General features: G+C 45.2%; 1 protein-coding gene across 1 annotated transcript in view; it reads left to right on the top strand.

Annotated features, from left to right (window-relative positions):
* LOC126233427 (uncharacterized) overlaps nt 1-12,524 on the top strand; it is a 511,079-nt gene that overhangs the window by 342,475 nt on the left and 156,080 nt on the right. The window contains exon 8 of the mRNA XM_049942864.1: nt 2,423-2,689. Within this exon, the coding sequence (XP_049798821.1) occupies nt 2,423-2,689 (267 nt within the window). The remainder of the gene's footprint in view (nt 1-2,422; nt 2,690-12,524) is intronic.

The following is a 12,524-nucleotide window of genomic DNA, read 5'->3' as shown; positions in this document are numbered from 1 at the left end:
TAAATATACTCAGCATAGCATCGTCACATAGATCTAAAATAAGGTGAAGAATAGGCCACATCGCCCACACAGTCATTTTTGCAACTCATTCCAATCTCTGTCTTCCTCTACAGTTTTTATTCACTACAGTTCCCCCAATACCATGGTAGTTATTCCCTGATCTCTTAACAGATGTGCAACCATCCTGTGCCTGTTAAGTGTCATTGTGTACCATGTATTCCTTTCCTCTCCGATTCTGCGAAGAACCTCCTCATCCCCAACCTTATCAGTCCACCTAATTTTCAGCATTCTTCCGTAGCGTCACATTACAGATGCTTCGATTATCTTCCTTTCCGGTTTTCCCACAGTCCCTGTTTCACTACCATGCAATGCCATGCTCCAAACGTAAATTCTCAGAAACTTCTTCCTCAGATTAACGCCAGTGACTTCTTTGGTCAGGAATGCCATTTTTGCTAGTCTGCTTTTTATGTCCTCCTTGCTCCGTCCGTCATGGGTTATTTTGCTGTCTAGGTTGCAGAATTCCTTAACTTCATCTATTTCGTGATCAGCAGTCCTGATAAGTTCCTTGCTGCTCTCATTTCTACTACTTCTCATTACTTTCATCTTTCTTCCGTTTACTCTCAGTCCATATTCTGCGCTCATGAGACTTTTCATTCCATTCAGCAGATCATGCTATTTGTGGTGTCACCGCTAGACACCACACTTGCTAGGTGGTAGCTTAAATCGGCCGCGGTCCATTAGTACATGTCGGACCCGCGTGTCGCCACTGTGTGATCGTAGACCGAGCGCCACCACACGGCAGGTCTAGAGAGACGTACTAGCACTCGCCCCAGTTGTACGACGACTTTGCTAGCGACTACACTGACGAAGCCTTTCGCTCATTTGCCGAGCAGATAGAATAGCCTTCAGCTAAGTTAATGGCTACGACCTAGCAAGGCGCCATAAGTAACTTCATGTATCTACTGAGTCTCACTTGTATCATCAAGAATGCTGTATACCAAAGGACGATATAAAAGTTAAGTGTTCTAGTAGCTACGTTCTTTTCTTTATCACATTCATCAAGTATCCTGTTCCAGACTTCGCGCCAGTCGGCGTGTGTGTACGTGTGCCCTTTCGGCTACCCGTCTCTGTGGACTGGCTGCCTTGTCAGTCCACTACACTATTGAAACAAGAAAGCCAGCCGCTGTGGCGGAGTGGTTCTAGGCGTCTCAGTCCGGAACCGCGCTGCTGCAACGGTCGGAAGTTCGAATCCTGCCTCGGGCATGGATGCGTGTGATGTTGTTGTTGTTGTTGTTGTTGTCTTCAGTCCTGAGACTGGTTTGATGCAGCTCTCCATGCTACTCTATGCTGTGCAAGCTTCTTCATCTCCCAGTACCTACTGCAGCCTACATCCTTCTGAATCTGCTTAGTGTATTCATCTCTTCGTCTCCCTATACGATTTTTACCCTCCATACTGCCCTCCAATACTAAATTGGTGATCCCTCGATGTCTCAGAACATGTCCTACCAACTGGTCCCTTCTTCCTGTCAAGTTGTGCCGCAAACTCTTCTTCTCCCCAATTCTATTCAATACGTCCTCATTAGTTATGTGATCTGCCCATCTAATCTTCAGCATTCTTCTGTAGCACCACATTTCGAAATCTTCTATTTTCTTCTTGTCCAAACTATTTATCGTCCATGTTTCACTTCCATACATGGCTACACTCCATACAAATACTTTCAGGAACGACTTCCTGACACTTAAATCTATACTCGATGTTAACAAATTTCTCTTCTTCAGAAACGCTTTCCTTTCCATTGCCATTCTACATTTTATATCCTCTCTACTTCGACCATCATCAGTTATTTTGCTCCACAAATAGCAAAAGTCCTTTACTACTTAAGTGTCTCATTTCCTAATCTAATTGCCTCAGCATCACCCGACTTAATTCGACTACATTCCATTATCATCGTTTTGGTTTTGTTGATGTTCATCTTATACCCTCCGTTCAAGACACTGTCCATTCCGATCAGCTGCTCTTCCAAGTCCTTTGCTGTCTCTGATAGCATTACAATGTCATCGGCGAACCTCAAAGTTTTTATTTATTCTCCATGGATTTTAGTACCTACTCCGAACTTTTCTTTTGTTTCCTTTATTGCTTGCTCAATGTACAGTACTTGTACTTAGGTATGTACTTAGGTTAATTAGGTTTAAGATATTCTAAGTCTAGGGGACTGATTGCCTCAGGTGTTAAGTCCTATAGTTCTTAGAGCCATTTGGGCCTTTTTAACAAAAAAAAAAAAAAACACAAGATTATTCCTGAATCGCTAAAAGCCAGTCAGGATCACAGTGGCAGGCAGTGATCTGAGTCACAGGGAAAAATGAGAGGGAGTTTCTTCTAGACTTGTATGGAAATTACGACGTCGACATTGTGTGTATGCAGGTGCTAGAGACGAGACTACTGGAGACGTGCGCCGCGCGAGAAGGCCACAACGGTAGCTGGCAGGGAGACAGTGGCGGCGGCGGCGGCGGCAGCGGTAACAGTGGCAGCAACAGCGGTAACAGTGGCAGGAACAGCAATTCCAGCTCCAGCTCCAACTCCGGCTCCAGGAGAGACGGCGTCTGGGTAGTAGGAGGTGCGGGCCGCGACAGAGCGCCGCCCGACGACTCGGACGACCTGGAGGCGCCTGGCTCCGACCAGCCCGACGAGGTAAACGGCAGCACCTGCTCGTCACCCTCCTACCATTGAAATGCAGATCTTCTGCGCCTCTTCTTCCGACGATGCCGATAGACGTGCAGAACGTCCCAGCGAGAGGGGGTCTTTCATGTGCATCTAGTTTTCAGGAAATACGGCTTGAACTATGCTAGGTGGCGTGATGAGCTCTACCAATGTTTATTTTTAGGCATATTAATCGATCCCCCTTTCGGTAGCCTCTGAGACTCTCAACCACCGTTTTCGTAAATACACTACTGGCCATTAAAATTGCTACACCAAGAAGAAATGCAGATGATAAACGGGTATTCATTGGACAAATATATTATACTAGAACTGACATGTGATTACATCTTCACGCAATTTGGGTGCTTAGATCCTGAGAAATCAGTACCCAGAACAACCACCTATGGCCGTAATAACGGCCTTGATACGCCTGGGCATTGAGTCAAACAGAGCTTGGATGGCGTGTACAGGTACACCTGCCCATGCAGCTTCAACACGATACCACAGTTCATCAAGAGTAGTGACTGGCGCATTGTGACGAGCCAGTTGCTCGGCCACCATTGACCACACGTTTTTAATTGGTGAGATCTGGAGAATGTGCTGGCCAGGGCAGCAGTCGAATATTTTCTGTATCCAGAAAGGCCCGTACAGGACCTGCAACATGCGGTCGTGCATTATCCTGCTGAAATGTAGGGTTTCGCAGGGATCGAATTAAGGGTAGAGCCACGGGTCGTAACACATCTCAAATGTAACGTCCACTGTTCAGAGTGCCGTCTTTGCGAACAAGAGGTGACCGAGACGTGTAACCAGTGGCACCCCATACCATCACGCCGGGTGATACGACAGTATGGCGATGACGAATACACGCTTCCAATGTGTGTTCACCGCGATGTCGCCAAACACGGATGCGAGCATCATGATGCTGTAAACAGAACCTGGATTCATCCGAAGAAATGACGTTTTGCCATTCGTGGACCCAGGTTCGTCGTCGAGTACACCATCGCAGGCGCTCCTGTCTGTGATGCAGCGTCAAGGGTAACCGCAGCCATGGTCTCCGAGCTGACAGTCCATTCTGCTGCAAACGTCGTCGAACTGTTCGTGCAGATGGTTAATGTTTTGCAAACGTCCCCATCTGTTGACTCAGGGATCGAGGCGTGGCTGCACGATCCGTCACAGCCATGCAGATACGATGTCTGTCATCTTGACTGCTAGTGGTACGAGTCCGTTGGGACCCAGCACGGTATTCCGTATTACCCTCCTGAACCCACCGATTTCATTTTCTGCTAACAGTCATTGGATCTCGGCCAACGTGGGCAGCAATATCGCGATGCGATAAACCACAATCGCGATAGGCTACAATGCGACCTTTATCAAAGTCGGAAACGTGATGGTACGCATTTCTCCTCCTTACACGAGGCATCACAACAACGTTTCACCAGGCAACGCCGGTAAACTACTGTTTGTGTATGAGAAATCGGTTGCAAACTTTCTTCATGTCAGCACGTTGTAGGTGTCGCCACCGGCGCCAACCTTGTGTGAATGCTCTGAAAAGCTAATCATTTGTATATCACAGCATCTTCTCCTGTCGGTTAAATTTCGCGTCTGTAGCACGTCATCTTCGTGGTGTATCAATTTTAATGGCCAGTAGTGTATCTTCTTACACTCTCTATGTCCCAGGTGCGAAACCAGGGTACACTTAGGGAGGGGGTGGGCAATATTAGTTTGTGACTATGCTCTCACTTCGCAATTCCCGCTCTCCGCTCTCTCTCGAATAGAACTTGTTGCCGTAAAACTTCTAACAAGCCGCAGATGCTTCAGAATTCAATAACAATAACAAAATTAGTACGATGTTGTATTACTATTACTCACCCTTGACCCCTCCTGGTCCGCGCGCTGTACGACATGGGGATTTTCCAGCGCTTTGTTTCACCTTTTCATGTGCTCACATTACTTTCACCTTCTCACAACGGGCTCCTACCCTCTCATCAGCCCGAACCGTTCCGGCTTTCGTGGGTTTTTCTGCCAGGTCAGGTGTTCAGTGGCGAATTTTCTGCCAAAATATTTTCCTTTCTTGTATAGCTTTACCGCGAGTTCCGTAGAATTTTACACCCTATCCAGTCAGTCTAGTTGCTTCCATTCTTTTAATGTACCTGTAGAATTTTAGCCTTTGGTTTTCCATATCCAAATACATTATGATACACTTTTCAATTTCATTGTTTGCTCTTAGCGTGTGCGTTCCTTCGTCAGTACAGTTGGGACCTAAAACTTTCCTGATTACTTTTCATTCTCTTTTCCCTTTCTTCAGTGTCTCCCTTTCTGATTAAAACTAATTTCTCAGTCCTATAAAGATACACTATTTCCATGGCTGTAGGGGAGGACGGAGGGGTTTCATTTTTGTGTTCTTTGAGATAAGCTTTTTGTTATAAACGTTTCTTGCAAGCCTGAAAGCTGTCACCATTTTGCGACAGCGAATTTAGTAACCAACCTTTTCCGGGCCAGTTTCCTGAATGGCTTTGCCTAAATACGTGAACTGAGAAACTTTCGATTTTCCCATATTTAGTTTTCAGATACTGGATGCCAGATTGTTCCTGGACTTGTACTCCTTTCTTCTTTTCAAACGATATTTGAAACCATAACTTACCCGCTGATTCTTTAAGAATTACGATTTTTTAATGCACTGATTTCATATACCATGATATAGACTCGCCAGGTCGACTGCAAACGCTAAGTAGTTTATGCTAACACTGGTTCTTCCTAATTTGATTGTTTAGCCAATTTATAGCTCTGGTTTTACTTTCCACCATTCTGGGATTACTTTTTTCTCATACACAATCGAAAAACACAGAAGAGAGTCCATTACATTCTCTACACCCGTTTTAATTTCAATATGTTTTGAAATTTCTCCTCCGAACTGTACCTCAGATTTTGTACCATTTAGTGTTCCACTAATAAAGTCGTGGGGTCCACGCATCCTTCGTTGAGACGATACTGCAGTGCTTGTGTTATTAAGAAGAAAGATGCATGTATGTCCGTAGAACACAGGCACTGCAGTGTCCTATTTATTCGCCGATACTAGGCAGTGAGTTTCCATTAAAATATCCCGCTCCTTCCGCCGTGCGGAAGTTATAGCAAGAGTACGACTGCAGGTTGTGCCTCATGAACGACGATTTATGGAAGTTTGAGTCTGGTAGGGAGGCGTGCACGGATACCCAAAGCTATCAAGGCGACCTCTTGCGTAAAGTGGGAAATCCGGGTTTGAATCCCGGTACAGCACAAATCTCCATTGTCGTCATTCCATTATACACCTAATGATTGTCCTTATTCGCAACTGCGAATACGTTTCATGTGTTCCTTTATATTTCCTAAGAGAGACTTAAAGTCCACTAATAAAATGTCTTAATATAGCAATAATGACTTCTTTCCATCATGAATAGTTAATGAAAGATCCGGCTTTCCAAAAGTTAAGACTGAGATTGTGAGTCCCAGAATTTATAAGAACAGCCGCTTAAATATGGAATTGGCATTTAAAGAGAGATTGTGCCTGAATCGATACATAAGATTACTGGACTTAGAAATATTCCATCTTGACGTAAAAGCATGTTTTCGCTGCTTTTATCAAAAACATTTATTCAAGTTAATTTACATGAGTATCTTGCGTCTATTACTTCTAAAACGAATTGACTGTTTATCAATGGCAAAGGGTCTCCTCAAGATCCCCCAGTTCGGCAATAATGTCAGTACCAGCCGCCCACGTTGGTTGAGCATTTTAAAAATGTATCTGCACAGAGAAAAGCCATCAGAATCCTGGTCAACTACTAATAGGCGTGCCAGAATTGAGAGGCGTCAAGTGGTTGCCTACCTGTAGGCGCGTAGGACTCTGCTCATAGGTTTTCTCTCTACAGGTACATTTCTAAAGTGCTCGATAATCGTGGGGTGGTGGCACTGACCGGTATTACGTAATTGTGTGGCTGTGGGGGGGGGGCAATGTTTTAGAGGGACCTTTGCCGTTTTATTCACGCATGTGTCATGTCGCTCCCCTCAGTGATCACACCACAGGAGGGCTCAAAAAGCATAGGCACCCTTTGCTGCTTGGGATCATGTTCCGATTTCGTTGAATGGTTTTGAACTGTACATCAGAGCAAAAATTGCGGTAGTAGTGCACTCCAAATAGGAGCGATCACATTCAGTGGAGCCGCACGGGATTAGCCGAGCGGCCTACGGCGCTACAGTCATGGACTGTGCGGCTGATTCCGGCGGAGGTTCCAGTACTCCCTCGGGCATGGGTGTGTGTGTTTGTCCTTAGGATAATTTAGGTTAAGTAGTGTGTAAGCTTAGGGACTGATGACCTTAGCAGTTAACTCTCATAAGATTTCACGCACATTTGAACATTCAGTGGAGTTGCTAGACAACCATGTCCATAGAGAAGGGTGGAAGCGTTCGTAGGAGGTCATCAGTGTCAGAGACTCTCGTTTCCGACCCCAAATTGTGTGAAGTTAACGCCTCAAGGGAAGGGGTGGTTTCACCACGCCCTTTATGCCACCCCGTTAAGCCTATTGATGTCGACTCTGAACGGCAGTGTGTCTGAAACATTTTCCTCGGCCACATATAAGAAAACCGCACGATTTCAACGATCGCCGTCGCGGTTGTAACCTCCATCGCGAAGACATCGAAAGAAGGGGTGAAATATTCATCATTTGCAGCTCGTTGTGTATACTGTTTTTGCAGTTAAAATTCTTGGAAGTAAAGTCTGCCATACATACAAAACACCGTTTTTTCCCAGTCCCCCAACATGTGTCAGCACCTTTATTCCATCATCAATGGGTTTCTGCGTTATTTCATCTGTAATGTGAACATTTTTACTAAATGATTACAGACACTGCTGGCCATTAAAATTGCTACACCACGATGATGACGTCCTACAGACGCGAAATTTAACCGACAGGAAGAAGATGCTGCGATATGCAAATTATTAGCTTTTCAGAGGATTCACACAAAGTTGGCGCCGGTGGCGATACCTACAACGTGCTGACGTGAGGAAAGTTTCCAACCGATTTCTCATACAAAAACAGCAGTTGACCGGCGTTGCCTGGTAAAACGTTGTTGTGATGCCTCGTGTAAGGAGGAGAAATGCGTACCGTCACGTTTCCGGCTTTAATAAAGGTCGGATTGTAGCCTATTCCGATTGCTGTTTATCGTATCGCGACATTGCTGCTCGCGTTGGTCGAGATACAATGACTGTTAGCAGAATATGGAATCGGTAGGTTCAGGAGGGTTATACGGAACGCCGTGCTGGATCCCAACGGCCTCGTATCACTAGCAGTCGAGATGACAGGCACCTTATCTGCATGCTGTGACGGATCGTGCAGCCACGTTTCGATCCCTGAGTCAACAGATGGGGACGTTTGCAAGACAACAACCATCTGCACGAACAGTTAGACGACGTTTGCAGCAGCATGGACTGTCAGCTCGGAGACCATGGCTGCGGTTACCCTTGACGCTGCAACACACACAGGAGCGCCTGCGATGGTGTACTCAACGACGAACCTGGGTGCACGAAAGGCAAAACGTCATTTTTTCGGAGAAACCATGTCCGCAGCTCGTGGTCGTGCGGTAGCGTTCCCGCTTCCCGCGCCCGGGTTCCCGGGTTCCCGGGTTCCCGGGTTCGATTCCCGGCGGGGTCAGGGATTTTCTCAACCTCGTGATGACTGGGTGTTGTGTGATGTCCTTAGGTTAGTTAGGTTTAAGTATTTCTAAGTTCTAGGGGACTGATGACCATAGATGTTAAGTCCCATAGTGCTCAGAGCCATCGGATGAAACCAGGTCCTGTTCACAGCATCATGAAGTTCGCATCCGTGTTTGGCGACATCGCGGTGAACGCTCATTGGAAGCGTGTATTCGTCATCGCCATACTGGCGTATCACCCGGCGTGACGGTATGGCGCGCCATTGGTTACACGTCTCGGTCACATCTTGTTCGCATTGACGGCGCTTTGAGCAGTGGACGTTACGTTTCAGACGTGTTACGATCCCTTCATTCGATCCTGCGAAACCCTATATTTCAGCAGGATAATGCACGAACGCATGTTGCAGGTCCTGTACGGGCCTTTCTGGATACAGAAAATGTTTGACTGTTGTCCTGGCCTGCACATTCTCCACATCTCCTACCAATTGAAAACGTCTGGTCAATGGTGGCCGAGCAACTGACTCGTCACAATGCGCCAGTTACTTCTCTTGATGAACTGTGGTATCGTGTTGAAGCTGCATGGGCAGCTGTACCTGTACACGCCATTCAAGCTCTGTTTGACTCAATGCCCAGGCGTATCAAGGCCGTTATTACGGTTGGACGTGGTTGTTCTGGGTACTCATTTCTCAGGATCTATGCACCCAAATTGCGTGAAAATGTAATCACATGTCAGTTCTAGTATAATATATTTGTCCAATGAATAATCGTTTGTCATCTGCATTTCTTCTTAGTGTAGCAATTTTAATGGCCATTAGTGTATAATTTTGTAATCATTTAGTAAAAATGTTCACGTTACAGATTAAATGAAACAGAAGCCCACTGATGATGGCACAAAGGTGCTGAAACATGTTTGAGCGCTTGGGAAAAACGGTGTCTTGCGTAACTGGCGGACCTTACAGAAGGGATGAAGTGTCGGTAAGAGGGAGTGCGACGACTTTCGCATCGTGTGTGATATCCACGGTGGCGTTGGGCAGAGTCGTAGTGAAATTTGGTGCCAATGTGACGTCTTTAAGCCATCTTACCATCTTACATCTCAAGTGAACTTCTGACCTCTGGCCTTTTTCTTGCACGTGTCGACATCTTGGTGTTTGAAGCGTCCTCGAATCTGAGGGTAACGTCGCAGGGGGCCAAGCTTTTTCATCGTTACAGAGGGAGGTTGCCTAGCGCTTTTGAGCCAAATGTCATACCTATACGTCGCAATGGGAAATAATTACAGGGTTTCGAAAAAGTGATTCTGTAATTCTGTTGTGAAATGTACTCGTATTTTGGCCTCGTTCTCCTGCGAACCACGAATGTTGATGGGCACCCCAGTCTTACAAGTTTTGATTCATAATCAGCTTCCACCCCCTCGATTCTTTAAAATGTTTAGGTATAATGTTTTGATACACGTGGTTCAAGAGCGGATGCATCACAGAAAAACCTGATAAATATGAACCTCCTGCTAATTACTGCTTTAAAAATTGTGATACATGCTGTAAATTGTGCAATAATATTGCAATAATCAGGTGTGTGTGGTGCTCAATGTGTATGCAGCACTTCTTTGCAATGGATAGTATAATGTCCCCTCGTTGTTGCACTGACTATAAAAGATAACGCAACACAACCTAAATACTGTAAAATAACAAAGTAGCTATCAAACGTAACATCCAAAATCATACAACCAAAGAAGCTAAACAAAAAAAAACAGAAAAGAAATAAAACAAAGAGCACGAAAAAAACAAACGGGAATAGCCTCTCGCCACCTCCACACTGGTTACTACTGGACTCGACACAGAGCGAGATCTTATTGTTTCAATTAAATCCTTCAGGAGCCCGTCTTGTATGGTTGCACTGTTATGGTTGCACTGTGAATTTGCAAACAACACTATCGCCATGAATGACAAGCGTCATTCCGCGGACAGAGCGCGCGTATAGCTGTATATCTGGGTACTTCCAACTTAGTTCTGACTACTGCGACTTCGGGATGTAACGTTACCATATATGGTTGAATTTGTTGTTAAATATACTGTTGGATTTACCACACACAAACTTTTTACCGTTACAAAAATTGTGAGATTAGGCGAAGATTTCGAAGTATATCAACATGTTTAAAGATCTGATTGAACGGTTGTAAAGTACAATAGCAACTGTGGAAATTATTTACTGTTACAAAAATTGTGAGGTTAGGCGAAGATTTAGAAATATATCAACATGTTTAAAGATCTGATTGAACTGTTGTAAAGTACAATGGCAAACGCGGAAATTATGTTTGAATATTTTTGTTATATCTCTACTGTTTCCACTGTACGTGCTCAGCAAAAATAACAACCGCGTTTTCTTCGGGTAGGTTTTCACCGCTTCAAAGGCCGTACGGGCACGTATTAAAAAAAAAAAAAATACGCGTCTCGTATCTTGACGCTGCGCGGGGTAGCCGTGCGCGGTCAGAGGCGCCTTGTGCCGGTTCGCGCGGCACCCCCCGCCCCCCCCCCCCCCTCGTCGGAGGTTAGAGTCCTCCCTCGGGCATGGATGTGTGTATCTTCCTTAGCGTAAATTAGTTTAGTTTAGGTTAAGCAGTGCGTAAGCCTAGGGACCGATGATCTAAGCAGTTTGGTCCCATAGTCCTTACCACAAATTTCCAGTTTCATATTTTGACCTAGACTACAACAGATTCGAAGTGTATCGCAATCGGCGATTGGCACTTGGGTAGTGTTACGGAGTGTAGACTTTTCGAGACGTGTGGTAAATTTCTCAGGGAGAGGTTGATATTTTAGTGTCAGAATCGAGAGAAACTGTGGCAGCTGTTCTACTGTAGGCCAAGTCGTAAATCTTTTGCATTATGTTGAGTGAATGAGGTCTTTAACAGCGAAGGCCAGCCGCGGTCGCAGAGGAAGTGGCACACTGCGGCTAACAGGATAATGTAGCGCTGCACCTAGCCCTGACCTTGTCCCATTTTCCGTACTCCGAAACCACTGCTGGCCATCCCAAACGTCCCTTAGGTTCTAACCGTCCTAAATCGACGAGCTAACTAGCTAAAGATGTAGGTTTTTCTTTCTGGAGAGCCACGAACAAATACAGGGTGGTCCACTGATCGTGAGCGGGCCAAATATCTCACGAAATAAGCGTCAAACGAAAAAACTACAAAGAACGAAATTTTTCTAGCTTGAAGGGGGAAACCAGATGGCGCTATGGTTGGTACAATAGATGGCGCTGCCATAGGTCAAACGGATATCAACTACGTTTTTTAAAATAGGATCCCGCATTTTTATTACATATTCGTGTAGTACGTAAAGAAATATGAATGTTTTAGTTGGACCACTTTTCTCGCTTTGTGATAGATGACGCTGTAATTGTCACAAACATATGGCTCACAATTTTAGACGAACAGTTGGTAACAGGTAGGTTTCTTAAATTAAAATACGGAACGTAGGTACGTTTGAACATTTTATTTAGGTTGTTCCAATGTGATACATGTACCTTTGTGAACTTATCATTTCTGAGAAGGCATGCTGTTACAGCGTGATTACCTGTAAATACCACATTAATGCAATAAATGCTCAAAATGATGTCCGTCAACCTCAATGCATTTGGCAATACGTGTAACTACAGTCCTCTCAACAGCGAGCAGTTCGCCTTCCGTAATGTTCGCACATGCATTGACAATCCGCTGACGTATGTTGTCAGCCGTTGTCAGTGGATCACGATAGCAAATATCCTTCAACTTTCCCCACAGGAAGAAATCCGGGGACGTCAAATCCGGTCAACGTGCGGTTCACGGTATGCTGCTTCGACGACCAATCCACCTGTCATGAAATATGCTGTTCAATACCGCTTCAACAGCACGCGAGCTATGTGCCGGACATCCATCATGTTGGAAGTATATCGTCATTCTGCCATGCAGTGAAACATCTTGGAGTAACATCGGTAGAACATTACGCAGGAAATCAGCATACATTGCACCATTTAGATCGCCATCATTAAATGGGGGCCAATTATCCTTCCTCCCATAATGCCGCACCATACATTAACCCGCCAAGGTCACTGATGTTCCACTTGTCGCAGCCATCGTGGATTTTGCGTTGCCCAGTACTTTATATTATGCCGGTTT

The sequence above is a fragment of the Schistocerca nitens genome, chromosome 1 (assembly GCF_023898315.1).
Source record: "Schistocerca nitens isolate TAMUIC-IGC-003100 chromosome 1, iqSchNite1.1, whole genome shotgun sequence".
Lineage (NCBI taxonomy): Eukaryota > Metazoa > Arthropoda > Insecta > Orthoptera > Acrididae > Schistocerca > Schistocerca nitens.
This window is presented reverse-complemented; position numbering and strand designations above follow the sequence as displayed.